A 19,400-nucleotide genomic window follows, 5' to 3' on the forward strand; every position below is an offset into this window, starting at 1 on the left:
TCTAAGGGTATACTAGTCATTTGTTCCTAATTCCTGCTAATTCCTCAAATATTCCTAACACCTACCAATTTATCCCGTCACCCAAATAATTACCAATTATTTTTCCCAATGTATAATAATCCCTAATATATTTTGTAAGTTCCCAAAAATACCCCTAGGCTCCCCCCGAGCCGAGTATAAATCCCCGCCGCGACTATTTCGCCAATCCGCTCACTAGGACAATCTCGAGCCATATACTGCAAATATATCCACATAATAATGTGGTCTCAACAATTTATCACATATAATCCCATTTATGTCCTCAACGAGCCAAAATTACAAATATACCCTTATAAGCTAAATAAGGCCCACATGCATATTTAATACTCATAAACATACATTTCACATATCCATATTATCATATATGCCACAAAAATCATACACTTAATCATTAAATCACACACAAACCAATTATGCCCTCCCAACACGCTAATCAAGGCCCTTAAGCCTTGTTAGTGATTTTGGGTTGTTACAATCTACCACCCAATCCTTGATCACCATAATAGTTTGATAAAGATTAGAATCCAATAGATCCATTGATCATAATAGTTCATCATCATAGTAGTTTGAATGAAATATTTACCACTCATTAAGATTAATTTTTGTTTAGGTTCATAAAATGTTAATTAAGATATATGTTGTTTTATTGTGTTATTGGAGCCTTTTTGGACATTTCAAACATTTCAGACAACTTGTCAAAATTTCAGGCAGCCTGTCGAAAGCTTTAGATAGGTTGTCGAAATTTTAGACGGGGTGTCGAAAGTTTTAGATGGGCTGTCGAAATTTCAGACGAGGTGTCGAAATTTTTAGACAGTGTCGATATTTGAGACTAGCTGTCGATATTTCAGACGAGTTTGGTTTTGGGATTGATTTTGCTTAGGAGCAAAAAAGTCTTTTTGGATTTGAGACTAAGTCAAGATGGGGCTTTGGGCTAAACACTCTAGCAGATTCACGTTCATCCCCTCTCACTCTCACTTTTGGTCACTCTAAAGAACACACTTAAGGAAATTCTTGAAGGTCTTTTGAAGTTAGTGGAATTTCTTGAGAGAAGGTGGGATTTGTTGATGTTAGGAGCTACTCATGACAGCCAATCATCTTATAGTTCGATGGGTTATTATTAATTTTGAGAGGTTCTATATCATTTTTGACATATAGTCTAAAATTTAGAATAATTGTATCAATATTTCAAGAGGCTATCCAAAATTTCGACTGCCTGTCTAATGATTTCGATAGGCAGCTTGATATTTAGACTGCCTATTTTAAAATTTCGACAGGTTGTCAATTTTGATTGTCTGTCTAATAATTTCGACTGCCGGTCTAAAATTGTGAAAATGTCCAAAGAAAAAGGTCCAATAATTAAAGGTAAATAAAATGCATATCGTCATTATTGGATTATAATTAATATTTTTCAAATAAACTTTTGTTAACCAACCATCACTTGATGATTAAAGATTGAGTGGTGGATATCCTAGTAAAACTACTAAGAAATGTCATGATATAATTTCAACCATCCAAAGTAGTAAGTTTGACTATTTTAGGATTATTTTGAAGCATCGAAATCACATATATATACAAAATAATATTGCATTGAACCATAGAGAATTAGATGAAAAATATAAATCTCTACTTTGGGACGTTCATTGCATAATTTGCATTAATTTTAGACCACATGTGCACTTAACAGGGAAAGAAGTATTTTTCAGTAATAAAATTGGATATGAGTAAGACATATGACCGAGTTGAATGATCTTTCTTAGAGATGGTCATGCTCAAACTTGTTTTTGCCACACCTTGGGTTAATTTGTTGATGAACTGTGTTCGTTTTGTTCCCTATTTATTTAATATTAATGGCGAGGTCAAGCATGTGTGCTTTCATCTTCAACTCTTTCTTATCTACAAAATATTGACTAACACAAAAAAACATCTTCAACAATACATGTTGCATTTGAGCTTGGTGTACTACTAACATGACTTGTTTCATTACAATGATCATCATGGCATACATGAGGAAGTGGACCATGGTTTTCTTCAACAATGTGAGGTGCAAAACTAGAATCAGGAACATTACATATGTATGCACCATCAAAGTAATCATCAAAAGTTATATTTTCATGACATGAGACATTCAAATTTACCTCAACAAGATCATCATCAATATTGTTTCTTTCCCCCTCTTCAACATCATCGTATTTTTCATCATCGTCATCATCATCATCATCTAAACCAACATCGTTATCATCGTTTAAACCAGCATCATCAAAATCATCATCACTAGAAAGGTCTGCAATAGAATCAACCTTTGCAATAGAATCAATATTAGTAACAAGTTTATCCTTAGTGAGTGCATTTTCCATATTCTTTATCAAACCCACACATAATGGAATCAGATCACGCTCTTGCCATGTAAAGAAACTAACAACGTCTCTACTATTCTTTATTACAATTAGTTCAATTTCCACCATCTTCGTTACCTTGTTAGTTAATTCTATATCGAAGAGGTTGCGATCGATTTCTGTAACTTCATAAATATGTTCAACTAACTCCTCAAAAGTGAGGTTAGTTTGTACCAAATTTGATCTTGATCGTGAGCCATTTGAAATCTATTTCCATGAGTCTTCATTCTTTTTCCATAATCCATTACATAATATTACAATGTTTGTCGATGTCATTTGAATAAAAAATACGACAAACAAACAAATATAAATTATTAGTATTACTTAAATTAAAATATTATGTAAGAAAATTAAAATCTGAAAAATTCGACGTCCTGTCTGAAAATTTGATAGTCTGTCTAAAAATTCGATAAGTGGTCGAAATAAATGACATGTTTACTGAAAATTTGACATGCGGTCTAAAATTTAGACTGGTGGTCAAAAATATACTACGACTACTCTGAAATTTAGACAGCTAGTCTGAAATATCAGACAACCTGTTGAAAAATTAGACAGGTTGTCGAAAAATTCTGGGTTTCTCTATCCTCGAAAAAGGTCGAAACCACCATTAAAATTTTCAGATTTTCCATCTTTAAGCTCCATAAAACTCCAGAAATAAACTCAATTCCTTACTAATACTTTCAATCTACTACAAAAATCATTTTACACTTTTAATCTACAAAAACAACATCAAATCTTATTTTTAATAATAACTCATATAAACTAACATTGTTGGCCAAATTTGTGGAGAGGCATGGTGACAGCTGTGAAGGGCAGTGGTCCCTGGCGATTATCCCAGGTGGTGGTGGCGGCGGCAGCAAGATGGGGGAGGGTGGTTGTGGGTGGGTGGGTGAGATGAGTGAGGAAGAAGAAGATAGTTTTAGAGTTTTTTGCTTTAATTTAATATTATATTATTCTAAGGATAAAAATGGTAATAACAAAGTTTCATTAATAAAATATGTCATTTAACTAAAAACTATATAAAGTAAGTCATAGTGCAAAATACATCATAAAAAATAGTCATTTCCACTAATTTTTCTAAATTATAATGATACTTCAATATGTATATTTATCTATGTACGATTTTGTAAAAACCATCATATCACTTAGTAATGAATGATTTATAGATAATATTAAACCTATTTATTATACCACTTGAGGGAAAAATAATACACCCTTTGTTTGGTATGGAAGATTGGAGGAGGTATGAATTAAGAGTTGTAGAATAAATTAATCCATCCTTAGTAATTTTTTGTTTGGTAAGAAGGAAGGGGAACAAAAAAATAGAAATAGCTAAGGAGTACAGATCTTTTGGCCCACAAAAATCAATTCTTCCATATATGGGTTGGATTGTAGAAAAAAAATAAAGAATTTCTCAAATAATTAAAATGAATAATTCTTTCATATTGTTATTTATTATAAATTGTAAAAAAAAAAAAATACTCATTTCTTTCTTGCTTTTACTCCAAACAACTGACACTCTCATTTCCTTCCCTCTTCTTCTCCAACCTTCTAAATCCACCACTCTCTCTCCCCATTCTTCTTACCAAACATTAAACATACTCTATTTCCCCTTCCTGCCTGCCAAACATTAAACACAGTGTAAGTCAAAATAAGAGGGTAAAATCTGGCCACTCATCTAATTGTTCTTACACATATGTAATCATTTCCCTACTAAAAAAAACGTATGAGATCATTACGATGACCTACTAAAAGTCCCTTAATCAGAATACGGACAAAATTAAGGCAAACAATTTTAATCTTCGTTATTCAAGTGAGGAAAAAGGAATTCGATGAGAAAAATGATTAATGAGATAATTGTATGGGAGTACGAGAATTTATCAAAATAATATTTTATTTAGACTAAAAATAAAATTAATAATGTGTGTAAAATCATAAAAAAATTAAATATATGATTTTCTTCTTTGATATTTTTTCTCTCTCCAAACATAGTGTAGAGAAAAATTCAGAGTAAGTGCTTGCTCTGCTAGAGGAAAGAAAAGTTAATTGAAAAAGCTCATGTTATTTTTTTTATTTAACTATTTTTTTTCTTTCTAAATCCATCCTCACACAAAATTTAATTAAAATGAAAACTAAAATTGTATAAATATCTTCTTTTCTTAAAACGACACTTTAGATAGGATCAAACACAAGAAATATTGTTCAACAAGATATATAAAATGATTGCTAAATCCAAACAAGAAGTTTGTATTTTATTCAACCGATCATTTTTAATTTAATGTTTTTTAGTTATCATATGTTTTAGGTGTCAATTTGTTTATAACTCTATTCTTTAGGGAATTGTTTAGAAAAAAAAAAATATTTCGTGAACTTTGTTATTTCCAAACTTTAAAAATGAATTATATAGTTTGTCGAAATTAAAAGACCAACATCATCACTACATGCGTCTTAATTCTCACTTTTTGTGGATTGGGGTTACGGTTAAGATATCTTTTCGAGGGTTGTTATTTGACATCTTAAGGCGCTGAATATCACATGAAGTAATACTTTATTATAGGTTAGCAATACACAATAATACTTATTAAATTTAAATGTGTGAGTCTGATATTAGATTGTACAAATAATAGTATGATACTTCCTTACGATATTAGGCGCTAATAACTCTTAACAATTCTTCTTTTCTTATACAATCAAAATATATACACAAAATTTATGCATCAAAATTTTACATAAATTGATGTGACACTGCTTTTAAAAGAATGAATCTTGTTTGAAATGAATATAATTGATTAAAAGAAACCTTCTTGTTTGTCTAATATTTTAGTGTATAATTTTAGTAAGTATATTATTTAAGTTGAACTTTTTTAAGTTTAATGAATAAAAATTTAGAAAAATATATATTTATATATATATATAAATAGGGAATATTCATATCAATAATAAATATTATTTAATAGTCGACATCGACTGAAACATTTGTCTCTCTCTAATTTACCATTGGACAAACTTGTATCCAACTCTAGACTAGTTATCGAGGGTATACTAATCTTTAGTCCATGTGTATTGTTGTGGTACACTCACTTGAACAACTCAACTATCAAACTTATTAATCACTGAAAGTGACTTTTATCAGTCCCTTTGTTGTTTTCTGCATTTGGTTATTAAATGGTTTTACCCTATTAAAACTTTTATGAGTATGGTACATATTTATTAAGTTTTAATGTATTATAATACTTGGTTGGCATATTATAGTTATGAGTAAATAGCACCTAGGTGCTCAAGATTTACTACTTGAATTGCTTCAGTGGCCAACATTTTTTTTAGCAGTTAGATCCTAAGTTTTATATTTTAGCTCAAATAGATCCTAATGTTATATTTTATTAAATAAAACTTAATTTATAAGGATAAAGTAAGATTCTTAACAAAAAAAAATATGTAGCACTCATTTGTTTTTTTCTTTTTAACCAAATTAATTAATTAATTATAGCAAAATATACTATTTTGGTAAATTAACATAAATATTCTTATCAAATATTAAAACAAAAATCTATTATACCTCTAAAATATTTATTATTACTTATATATTAATTAGTATAGTATTCTATTAATAACATTATTTTTTTCCTCATTACACACATTTATATATATATATATTTTTTTTTTTGAAAAACACACATTTATATTTAAAGTGAACAAATTTTTTAATAATTTATAAGGAGTTTAAATAACAATTTTAGTGGCACTCTTAATAAATTTTATATTTCTAAAATTTAAAATATGTTAAAAAAATTTGTTAAAATTCTATCTTTCTTTTATAAATTAGAATTTATTTAATAAAATATAATTTTAGAAATCTATGTATACTTAAATGTAAATGTTGGAATTTAATTACTACAAGATAAAAATTAAAGACTTTTGGATGCAAGTGATAAAGTTCGTGACCCAAGTGCCATTAACGCTGTAATTCTTATATTTGTCACCCGGGAATGAATCTCTTTATTCGCTAGGCTCCAAACAGAAAAGTTTCCCTTTCAAATTTCTCAGGTCAAATAGGTACGGTTCTTTTTGCTCTTTCTTTAGCTTTGTTCATTTTCATATATAATATTATTAAAAAATATAAAATATTTAAAAGAAATAGCCGCATTAAATAATAATAAAAGTGAGTGAAAAAAAAATGAGAAAGTAGAATGTTTAATTTTTTATAATATAGAGAAAACATTAGTAAGTAGTCATTAAATTAGTGATGTAAAATTATATTTTTTTATCTAAATGAATATTATTTTTTATATGTAATAAAATACTATTTATCAAGCTATAAATATTTTATTATTTTTTTATAAATTTTTTGTATATATATATATGTATATATGAGTGTGATACTATTATATTTAATTATTTTATTTTTTAAAATAAATAAAATATTTTTTAAAAATATAATATTTAAATGATGTAGAGAGAAAATAGAGAAGTTGATATATTGTACAATGTACAAATTTGAGGTAAATTATAAAAAAAATATGTTTTGGTGATGTATTTTGTAATACATTTTCTCTATAATATTGAGCTAAAACTTACAAAAATATATTTCATCAGCTCCTTTATGCATATATTTATAATAGCTATGCACAAACTCCAATCAATTCATATTTACATTTATATAATATTTACGTATCCTTTATATAATATTTTAATATTATTATTTTTCTTTATAAGCTTTCTCTCTCCTGTTTAATATATATATTTATTATTATTATTTTTTAATTATTTGTATAAAATAATGTAAAATTTAGAGGTAAAATAAATATTTTTTTTTTGAGATATTTTAAAAAATAGAATAGAATATATATTGGAAGTGCTCTAATAATTGCCTTTTTTAAGATAATTTCCTGCGCATGTGTTCTGTAACATTTTAAAAATTGATATTTTACAATAATCGGTACTTTTCTTTTGTCAATTTTACCCTTTATTAGGGCAATGATGGAAAAAAATACTTGGAAAGTTGTTTTTTTTTTTTTCTGAATTCTCTCTGCCCCACTAGCTCGACAGGTTATGAGTTTTCCGTGTTTTAAGAAAAAATTAATGTTGCATACACATTTCTCATTTAAACACTCTTATTTACAAGTAAACACATATACTGATGTGACATATATTTTAAATTATTCATTAAAAAAAAGTACATGCTAACATTACTTTATAAAATAATAACTACTCTATAAAATAATAGTTCTGCTTATAATTAAATAGTATTGGGATACTGATTTTTATTGGGTCAGAAATCAGAATATAATGGCTGTCCACAAGATTTCGTATTTTCAACAATTTAATATCGGCATTAGATATACTATCATTTGTACTATAAACAACTCAATTTGCTTTTCCCTTCCCTAAAAGTCTGAATCATTCTGACTTTCAAACACATACTGATTGTTTCAGTTCTTTTCTTTTTTACTAATATTTTCTTTGTCATTTCTCGGAAGTTTACTTGTTAAGAATTTTCAACTGTTATCGAGTCATATTAAAGCATACTCTGTATATATAAGATATTAAAGCATACACTCTTGTCTATATATATAATATATATTTTTTTGTTGTTAAATTTCTTGGGGAAACATGGTCATAGTTCATAGCTATCAAAAAATAGCAAACTGAGCTAAAAAATTGATAGTTTCTCATTCTGGGCATTACTGGATTTCGCTCTGTAAGGATATCAGAAAAACTAAGGGAAAAAGAGAGAGAAGAAAAGGTCAGTACAGTTATAAGTGATCTGGCACTATTTTTCGGCTTAGGCATCGGCTTTCTGAACGGCCATCTATAATTTTGTATTTTTGCCAAAAAATTCAATCGCTTTCTTATTTATGCATCAGTCAAAGTTTGTCCATAGTTTTTTTTTTTTGAAAAAAATAAGTATCTTTGCATTTTTCATGCTCCATAAGGTTTATAAATGGACACAATTTTTTTTTTTATAGATTTCCCTTATCCCTCTCGTGACTCTCGTCGTTATATTAAAACTATATAAAGTTACATTTATTGGTTCAGAAGAGCGGTGTCATTACTTCCATACGAGCAATCTTCTGGATTTTTGTCATTGTTATCTTGTCAGGGAGGAAGAACAAGAAGAAGAAAGAAGGATATCGATGTGAAAACAAAACAAGGAATACAATAAGGATCTTTATTGATTCCAAAGTTCGACACCAATATGTCTTCTTCATCTTGGATCACATCAGTTTCTTGTTCATCATCTTCTGTGATTCAATCCTCAGAGGTCTCGACTGTATTTCAATGGCTTAGATTCATTTTCCTCTCTCCTTGTCCTCAGAGAGCTCTGTCATCTTTGTTAAACCTCCTTTTCTTGCTTACCCTTTTGGTGTTTGCAATCCAAAAGCTATTCTCGAGGTTCATTTCCAATGACCAACGCAGTACGAGTCTCAACAAGCCTCTCATAACAAGTAACCGAGCTCATCTCAGAACCGGTCTTTGGTTCAAACTTTCAGTCTCTTTGACTGGTCTATTATCACTTTGTTACACTGTTTTATGTATCATAACATTCACTAAGAGTAGTCAATCGCCATGGAAGATGTTAGATGGTTTGTTCTGGCTATTTCAGGCCATAACTCAAGCAATCATAACAATCTTAATCCTCCATGAGAAGAGGTTTCAAGCTGTTACACACCCTTTATCGCTTAGAATTTTTTGGGTGGCAAACTTCATTGTCGTTTCGTTGTTTTCTGCTTCTGGGATTATTCGTTTATCATCTGTTCGAGAAACCCAGGTTTCAGATTTGCTTTTGGACGATATACTTTCCATAGTATCTTTGCCTCTGTCGCTTGTTCTTCTCGTTGCCGCCATTAAAGGGTCAACTGGGATTTCAGTGAACAGTGAAACAGAGTCAGGAATGGACGTAGAACCGGAAATATGCCAACCCCTTTTGAATAAAACCAGCAACGTGAGTGGTTTCGCTTCAGCTTCCATAGTTTCCAAGGCGTTTTGGATATGGATGAATCCCCTTCTTAGAAAAGGTTACAAATTGCCTTTGAAACTTGACGAAGTCCCGACTCTTTCCCCAGAACACAGAGCCGAGAGAATGTCAAAGCTCTTCGAATCAAAGTGGCCTAAACCAGAAGAAAAGTCAAATCACCCAGTTCGAACCACACTCCTCCGGTGCTTCCGGGGGGAGTTGGCGTTCACGGCTTCCCTCGCCGTAATCCGTCTCTGTGTCATGTTCGTGGGACCTGTTTTAATACAAAGGTTTGTCGATTTCACCTCAGGGAAGGGAAGCTCCATATATGAAGGATACTACTTAGTTTTGATTCTTCTTCTTGCGAAATTTGTTGAGGTTTTGACCACTCACCAATTTAACTTCAACTCTCAGAAGCTTGGAATGCTCATTCGTTCTACTCTCATTACTTCATTGTACAAGAAAGGGCTTAGATTGACCTGCTCGGCTCGGCAGGCTCATGGAGTTGGACAGATAGTGAATTACATGGCTGTTGATGCTCAACAGCTCTCTGATATGATGTTGCAGCTGCACTCAATTTGGCTTACTCCTTTCCAGGTCCTTGTAGCCCTGGTTCTACTGTACAACTACCTTGGAGCTTCAGTAATCACTGCCGTTGCAGGAATTGCTGGTGTTTTGCTGTTTGTCATATTTGGCACCAGAAGAAACAACAGGTTTCAGTTCAGTTTGATGAAAAACCGCGATTCGAGAATGAAGGCGACGAATGAGATGCTTAATTACATGAGGGTAATCAAGTTCCAGGCGTGGGAGGAACACTTCAATCAAAGGATTCAGTCTTTTCGTGACTCGGAGTTTGGATGGCTGTCCAAGTTTATGTACTCAATTTCTGGCAATATTATAGTCATGTGGAGCACTCCTTTGCTGATATCAACTCTCACATTCGGTACTGCCATTCTCCTTGGCATCCCGCTTGATGCAGGGACTGTGTTCACTACTACTACCATCTTCAAGATATTGCAAGAGCCGATCAGGACTTTCCCACAATCAATGATTTCGCTTTCTCAGGCCATGATCTCGCTCGGGAGATTGGATCGCTTCATGGTTAGCAAGGAACTGATGGAAGAATGTGTTGAGAGAGAGGAGGGATGTGATGGTAGAACTGCTGTGGAGATTGAAGATGGAGCGTTTAGCTGGGATGATGAGACTGGAGAAAGGGTTTTGAAGAATATAAACGTGACAGTCAATAAAGGGCAGTTGACGGCTATAGTTGGGACAGTGGGATCCGGAAAGTCTTCTCTCCTGTCTTCAATTCTTGGTGAAATGCATAGACTCTCAGGAAAGGTATGAAAGTTCTACTTTGTGGCTATCTTGTTATGAATCCCTCTCGCATGAAATTCCTATTTGCAATACTATAAGACGAGTCAATATTTTATGAGTTGATATCACTTAATGGATTCTGAATAACAGGTACGAGTTTGTGGGACAACTGCATATGTAGCTCAAACATCATGGATTCAGAATGGAACCATTGAAGAAAACATCCTATTTGGTTTGCCAATGGACAGAAGGAGATATAATGAAGTGATTAAGGTTTGTTGTTTGAAGAAAGACTTGGAAATGATGGAGTACGGAGATCAAACCGAGATAGGTGAGCGTGGGATCAACCTTAGTGGTGGCCAAAAGCAGCGGATACAGCTTGCCAGGGCTGTCTATCAAGACTGTGATATCTATCTTCTTGATGATGTCTTTAGTGCTGTTGATGCTCATACTGGTTCTGATATCTTCAAGGTAAAGTGACCATTCTACACTTCCCTTAGCATTAGGCTGATTATAGCACCGAGTACTATAATCAAACAGAATTAGCAGAGAAATGGAGCAGTTTTGCTTTAGAAAGCATTTGTCAAAAATTAAAAATAGAGACTGATACTTTTCTTCTTTTAAAAAATTTACCTTCCTTCCACAGGAATGTGTAAGGGGAGCGCTCAAGCACAAGACTATTATACTTGTAACTCATCAAGTGGACTTCTTGCATAATGTTGATCTTATCATGGTAGGGTCTTCGTATTTTCTTTCCTATTTTCTCTCTGTACCTTAAACTCACATAAATATAATGTCAGGTTATGAGAGATGGCATGATAGTTCAATCAGGAAGATACAATGATCTGCAAGAATCAGGCACAGATTTTGGAGCACTTGTAGCAGCCCACGAAACCTCCATGGAGCTTGTAGATGTTGGCTCCACCTCGCACAGTGAAAATTCCCCTAAACCAAAGAAGCCTCTTCTACCCTCTGCTAACCATGGGGAGGCCAATGGTGAAAACCACACTGCTGACCAACTGAAACCTGATGAGGGAAGTTCCAAGCTCATCAAAGACGAGGAGAGAGAGACTGGAAAAGTGGGCCTTCATGTCTACAAAGTTTACTGCACTGAAGCTTATGGATGGTCGGGTGTAGCTGTGGTTGTTCTGCTCTCCCTTGCGTGGCAAGGATCGATGATGGCTGCTGATTACTGGCTGGCCTATGAAACATCAGAAGAGCGTGCCATGTTGTTTAATCCTTCCCTTTTTATTTCCGTTTATGGCATTATAGCTCTCATTTCCATAGTGCTGGTGACACTAAGAGCCTTCTCTTGCACCATTTTGGGGCTTAAGACAGCTCAGATTTTCTTTTCACAAATTCTTCACAGCATCTTACACGCCCCCATGTCGTTTTTTGATACTACACCTTCTGGAAGAATTCTAAGTCGGGTAACAACTTAGAAACATCATTGTAAAGTGATTAATATCTCTCTCTAGTTCGATCACTAGGCTAACTAATGAGAACTTTATCTGTTCTGATAGGCTTCGACTGATCAAACCAATATTGATATCTTCCTTCCCTTCATTCTGGGAATTGCCGTATCTATGTACGTTACACTTCTCAGCATATTCATCATCACATGTCAATATGCCTGGCCAACAGTATTCTTAATCATTCCCCTTATATTGCTGAATATATGGTATAGGGTATGGCAGCACTTTCTCTCATTATACTCTTTTACTCAAGTAGATACTAAAATTGTTCAAATGGAGAATCTATTTTCTGCGATAACAAAATACTATTGTTTTGGTTTTGCAGGGTTATTACCTCGCATCATCTCGTGAATTGACTCGTCTAGATTCAATCACAAAAGCACCTGTAATTCACCATTTCTCAGAGAGCATATCCGGGGTCATGACTATTAGAGCTTTTCGAAAACAGGGGAGCTTCTCCAATGAAAACCTCAGAAGGGTGAACGCCAATCTGCGTATGGATTTCCACAACAACGGATCAAATGAGTGGTTGGGTTTCCGATTAGAGCTACTAGGGAGCTTCATCTTGTGTTTGTCTACTCTCTTCATGGTCTTACTACCAAGCAGTGTTATAAAACCAGGTACTAACTACTCTAACAAACAACACCATTCCCATTACTTTATTTATCTTTCTCTCTTTATTGTTTTGGCTGAAACTCAAATGACTTACTGGGATATTGCTCTAAAACTCTCCAATAGAGAACGTTGGTCTATCTCTTTCGTACGGGTTGTCCCTTAATGGTGTCATGTTCTGGGCCATCTACATGAGTTGCTTCGTGGAGAACAAAATGGTCTCCGTTGAGAGAGTGAAACAGTTCACTAACATTCCATCCGAAGCAGAATGGAGAATCAAAGACCGTCTTCCTCCTCCAAATTGGCCTGCACATGGCAACGTTCACCTCAAAGACTTGCAGGTAAATAAATCAATAATTAAAAAAGTATAGTTCCAACCAAATGGGTCAATTGGGTTTGCATACACTAAACTTGTTTCGACGTAACAGGTCCGGTATCGACCGAACACGCCTTTGGTTCTTAAAGGGATCACTCTAAGCATCAATGGCGGAGAGAAGGTGGGTGTGGTTGGACGAACAGGGAGCGGTAAATCGACGTTGATACAAGTGTTCTTCAGGCTGGTGGAGCCTACGGGAGGTAGAGTAATCATCGATGACATTGACATTAGCGTTCTGGGACTTCATGATCTTAGGTCTCGATTTGGGATTATACCTCAAGAACCAGTTCTCTTTGAGGGTACTGTCAGAACCAATATCGACCCTGTAGGAGATTACTCTGATGAAGAAATATGGAAGGTATGTACTCTTAAATTCTTCAGCATTTCATTTTTATATATTATCCTGTTGCATACATTTTCTTTTCTTTTCTTTTTCGACGATTAGATTTTTTTTTTTTTTTGCTAAGAGACAATTAGATTATGTCGTTATTGTAGATATTTTGCCACTTGTTCCATATCTTTTTCACTACACTGCCTTGAATTGTCTTTGTTGCACAAGTGAAATTTGACTGGTTGTTTTGTCAAAAAAAAAAAAAAAAACTTGTTAATACACTTTAAACATTGTCACAATTTTAAATGAATATAAAATTTGATTCTATATCATAACCTATTTGACAGAAATGATGTTCAATAGCTAAAATGGTACACATTAAAATTGAGGGGATATTTGTGTGTGTGTGTGCTTCAGATATTTTTAACGATAAAAATCACTATATTTCAATGCATAATTACATTGTAATGTTTATAAATTATTATGTGTATTGTTAACTTGTATATAATTTAATTAAATTACACTTTTCACGTTCAAATTTTTGATATAGCAACCCAAAAAAATGATATAGCAAAATTTTATTGTATATAGCAGTGATAATATAAATATTTTTATTTTATTTGGAGATGAACTATAATTCGGAGATGAACTTTATTGTCGTTTTTAAATATATCCTTTATCGTTTGTTTGGTGTCCTCGTTCTTGATAATTAATTGTCGTTTTGACGCTTTATGTTTTGAACGACGTGGTTGGATTCATTATAATTGTTGTAATCTTATATCTTTTTGCCCGTACTCTGTAGAGCCTAGAAAGATGCCAACTCAAGGACGTGGTGGCTTCCAAACCAGAAAAACTAGATTCTCCAGGTACAAACAATTAACTATACACTCCACCTATTCATTCTCAAAACTCACAACCTATTCCTTTATTTCTTATTTTCTTCTTCCTCACGCTAAAAATTTGTGTACGTAACTTAACACCACAGTGGTCGATAATGGAGATAACTGGAGTGTGGGACAAAGACAGCTTCTCTGCCTGGGCCGGGTCATGCTTAAGCGCAGCCGCTTATTGTTCATGGACGAGGCCACAGCCTCTGTCGATTCCCAAACCGACGCCGTAATTCAAAGAATCATCCGAGAGGATTTCGCAACATGTACCATCATCAGCATTGCTCATAGAATCCCCACCGTCATGGACTGTGATAGAGTATTGGTCGTTGATGCAGGTCTGATATATTAATCTCTTGTCTTTAATTTCTTTCGTTTGAGTTTTGGATGTTGTTTTTGTGCGTCGTACGTCTTTGAAATGCTGACTTTCTTTCTTTCTTTTCTTTTTGAACGACAATAGGACTGGCGAAAGAATTTGACAAACCGTCTCGGTTGATTGAGAGGCCTTCGCTTTTCGGAGCGTTGGTTCAAGAATATGCCAATCGCTCATCGGGGCTGTGATTATGAATTTATGATAACACTAATTCTACCTTCCTCAGATTGTCTAGTGACTGTTATTTTTGCTTTCTCTTACAGAGGAAAAAGGCACCCCATTATCTCAATTCGTAGACTTTGTAATGTCCTACTTGGTAATGCAAGTTAGCTGTTAGTGAATTATATATATTATCATATTAAGCATCTATTTTTCATAGCATTTTTATTTTTGGTTTTGGTAAGCAAATCGGTATGTACAATATTGGAAGAAGAGATAATAAATAAGGTCATCCCATCTTCCTAAAACCAGTACATTAATCAATTATTTGCTCATGGTTGATTGAGCACATAACAACGATAGATAAGCCCAATGCATTGATTGCTTGAACTGCAATTTTTGACACAAGTTCTGTTTGGTACAGGAGAACAAAAGTGGGGAAAGAAAAAATATTTGCCCTTTGTATATTTGGATACGGTAAAATTATTGTCTTCTTTTTATATTTACTATGTTAAAAGTTGTACTTTTGATTGAGAAAATGAATCATTATGCCTTGTAATGTCAATGTAATTACTGTTCTTTTACTTAAATAAAGCAAACATAAGACTGAAGTTAATATGAATGTGCATTTCACGCTTATTTTGTTTTCTTCTAGAATGTCAAACAACTGTATCCAAAAAAGTCTAAACAATAAAATTTGATATCTGTTTTAGATCTAGATGACATGTGCATTCGATTTCTTGGGGACTCCACCAACCAAACACCACTCTTATTTCGTTTTCTTCTAGAATGTCAAACAACGCAAGAAAATAAGTAAGAAAAGTTTGCACCATTCACTATAAAATTTGTTTTTATGTGCATTTGTTTTATCTCTCCACTCTGTAATCTTTGCCCTTCTTATCTTAATAGTCATCTAAAAATGAATAGGCTCAGTGTTCTTACTTATTATAATGATAAATTATTTTTTGGATTTTGTATAATTTAAAATAGTTTAAATAGTCCCCTAAATTTGATTTTGATTAAATTTTTTTTTAAACTAAAATCACAAATAATTCATCAAACTAACAACTCAAAACAAAAATACAGTCATTCTGCATAATAGTTGTGTTGTTATATTCAATTTTTTGTTCATCAAAATCAGGTTTAGGAGCCTATTTGAACAATTTTACAAAACACAAGGACTAAAAAATAATTTATCAAAACACATGGTCCAAACATGTAATGAGGCAAAACCCATGGTCTAAAAATGCATAAACCCAAATAAATAAATACCGTTTCAAGTCGATTTAATATATGATTAAATTTTAAAAAGAAAATTTTTTTCCTTTCCTTTTTTTTGTCTCCAAATCCTTATGCAACAATAATACCGAAAAACTAAGAGCTTGATTAGTATAAAATTTGAAAATAATTTTCTCATTTTAGGGTATGATTGGTTCGCGATTAGAAAACTGTATTTTTTAAAAGTGAGAGACTGAAATGAAAATTTGAATTTAGTGACTAAAAACATGTTCATGAAAATGTGATTGGTTCAATGTCTGTAAACTGTTTTTGAGTTTTAAAAAACTGAATCTGTGATTGGTATTAAATTTGAATATGTGATTGGTTTAACTGAATCTGAATATCATTTTAATTTTATATATTCTATATACACCGACCATAAAAGTTTGAAGTGCTTCTTTACTCAGAAGGATCTGAATATGCGCCAGAGACGGTGGTTGGAATTGGTAAAGAATTATGATTGTGATATCCTATACCATCCTGGGAAGGCTAATGTAGTGGCTTATGCATTGAGTCGGAAGGGCCCAGGACAATTGTTCAGTTCAAGGCAGAAATCTGATAAGTTAGATGAGTAGATGACTAAAGTAGGTATAGAGTTAGTGGTTGGTCGTTTAGCCAACATCACTCTTCAGTCTACACTCCTTGAGAGGATCAAGGAAGTGCAGGGGGAAGACTTTCAGTTGAGAGGGCTCAGAGAGAGTGTCTTGGTCGGAGCAGCTAAGGACTTCTCTATTTCGGAGATGAGACTACTGAAATACAAGGGTCGGATCTGTCTTCCGATGGATTCTAGTATCCGGCGAGAGATCTTGGATGAATCTCATACCACTCCCTATTTTTTACATCCAGATACGACGAAGATGTACCAAGATTTGAGAGCTTTGTATTGGTGGTCGGGAATGAAGAGGGACGTGGTGGATTATGTGCCAAGTGTTTAACTTGTCAGCAGGTAAAGACTAAACATCAGAGGCCAGCAGGGTTATTGCAACCTTTAAGGATTCCCGAGTGGAAGTGGGAGGATATCACCATAGACTTCGTGGTTGGTTTGCCGAAGACCGTGGGACAGCATGATTCAGTGTGGGTGATTGTGGATAGGTATACCAAGTCCGCCCACTTTTTACCTATCAGGACGACTTATACTGTGGAGCAGTATGTCGAGCTGTATGTCGAGGAAAATGTTCGACTTCATGGGGCTCTGAGGTCGATAGTATCCGACAGGGACCCCACCTTCACCTCCGAGTTTTGGGAGAGTCTGCAGAAGGCTATGGGCACGCAGTTGCGATTTAGTACCGCTTATCATCCTCAGACAGATGGATAGTCTCAGAGGACAATTCAGATACTGGAAGATATGTTACGAGCCTGTGTGCTGGATTTTGAGGGATCTTAGAGTAAGTATCTCCCTTTGATTGAGTTTTTGTATAATAACAGTTATCAGGCAACTATCGGCGTGGCTCCGTATGAGATACTATACGGGAGGAAGTGTAGATCACCTATCCATTGGGATGAAACGAGTGAGAGGAGATACTTGGGTCCTGAGATGGTTCAGAGGACCAATAAGGCGATTGAAAAGATTAGAGCTCGAATGCTCGCCTCCCAGAGTCGCCAAAAGAGTTACTCGGACTTGAAACGTAGGAGTGTGGAGTTTCAAGTCGGTGACCATGTGTTCCTTAGGGTTTCACCCTTGAGAGGAGTGAAACGGTTTGGTGTTCGGGGCAAGCTGAGCCCTAGGTTTGTTGGCCCCTTTGAGATTCTGGAATGGGTTGGAGAGGTAGCTTACAGATTGGCGATGCCTCCAGCTCTATCAGGGGTTCATGATGTTTTTCACGTGTCCATACTTCGGAAGTATGTATCAGATTCTACACACGTACTGAGTTATGAGAACTTGGAGCCGGCTCAGGTTCTCGACCGGAAGGATAAAGTTTTGTAGAGCAAGACTGTAACGCCCTACGTCCTTAGAGCCGTTACTAAGTGAGTTTAAAAACGTGCTTTCAACTCGCTAATCGAGGTTTTAAGTCAAACAGTGTAATTAAGCCATAAACAAAGGAAAGACTTGAGAAATAGTAATTTCCATAGAAAATTATAAAAGTTTTACACTTGGGATCCCAAAATACAGTTTAGAAATATTTACAACATATAAACTGAACCAAGTCGGCTAGACGACAAAATCTAGGTTTATTTACAAGCATCTCCCAAAATCCTCTGGCTGTGGCAGCCAGGCTGGCCAAACATGTACACGCCGCCTCATGCCTGCTGTATTCATGGTTGGTTGATCTTCTCTTTACCCTTACCTGCACCACAGAGCATCCGTGAGCCTAAGCCCAGCAAGAAAACCCACAAACAGATAACATATGCAGCACATATATCAAGCATATAAAGTGGCCACCATTGGCTAAACATATACGGCCTAGCCGTCCCAGGCGTTTACCATGCCCTGGGTTCGCGGACCACGCCGTGAGGATATCCCAGGTATCCTTCTAGGGACTCTCCCTGGCAACTCGCACTCCACGTGCTCAACGCTGCTCCCGACCCCTTGCCGTTCTTGGCCTTGCACTCAACGTGCCCAATGCCGCTCCCGGCCCATCCCCGTTCTCGGTCTTCACCGTTCCGGGCTTAAGCCGACCATTCACATCCTAATATACATAGCATAACAAGCAAGAATAGAATTCTAGCATAATCAGATAAAGGGCTACGCCCCGCAGTTCTAACATATTGGGCTCGGCCCTGCATATCAATTCTATTCAAACACGTTGGGCTCAGCCCTGCACACAAGCTCTATGGGAGCAAGGGTTCTCTTACCTGAGTTCCGAGCTTTCTGAGCACCGATGCCCCGAGCACAGTCCTCTAACGTGAGCCTCGCCGAAACCCTAGTCACAACACATTAACAATGTCAATCCATCAACTAATCCAATAAATAACTTAGAGCCATAACCCTAACCTCCAGGTGCTTGAATTCTATCAATCCGCGTGATAAAATCCATCCCGAGGCTTACCCCTTGAGTTCCCAAGCCTAAAATACCCTTAAAACTCAAACTGGCACAAAGGGCCGCGACCCCACCCACAAGAGCCGCGGCTAGCCTCGAAACAGAGGCTAGCACCTCACTGACCCCCACACGGGCCGCAGCACGCCCACCAGGCGCCGCGGCGCGCATGATCTTCTCAGCCTCCCATGGCCGTGGCGCACCCCTTCTAGGGCTGCGGCTCTCACCAC

General features: G+C 34.9%; 1 protein-coding gene across 1 annotated transcript; it reads left to right on the top strand.

Moving 5' to 3' along the window:
- Positions 1–7,867: 7,867 nt before the first annotated feature.
- On the top strand, positions 7,868–15,106 carry LOC133795046 (ABC transporter C family member 4-like). The gene is made up of 12 exons (XM_062232501.1): positions 7,868–8,175; positions 8,533–10,728; positions 10,855–11,175; positions 11,351–11,437; positions 11,505–12,134; positions 12,228–12,392; positions 12,505–12,799; positions 12,918–13,132; positions 13,220–13,525; positions 14,301–14,364; positions 14,484–14,723; positions 14,846–15,106. The coding sequence occupies exons 2-12, from the start codon at positions 8,629–8,631 to the stop codon at positions 14,944–14,946; spliced, it is 4,524 nt and encodes a 1,507-aa protein (XP_062088485.1). The 5' UTR covers positions 7,868–8,175; positions 8,533–8,628; the 3' UTR covers positions 14,947–15,106.
- Positions 15,107–19,400: the final 4,294 nt, after the last annotated feature.

This window comes from Humulus lupulus, chromosome 1, assembly GCF_963169125.1.
Source record: "Humulus lupulus chromosome 1, drHumLupu1.1, whole genome shotgun sequence".
NCBI lineage: Eukaryota > Viridiplantae > Streptophyta > Magnoliopsida > Rosales > Cannabaceae > Humulus > Humulus lupulus.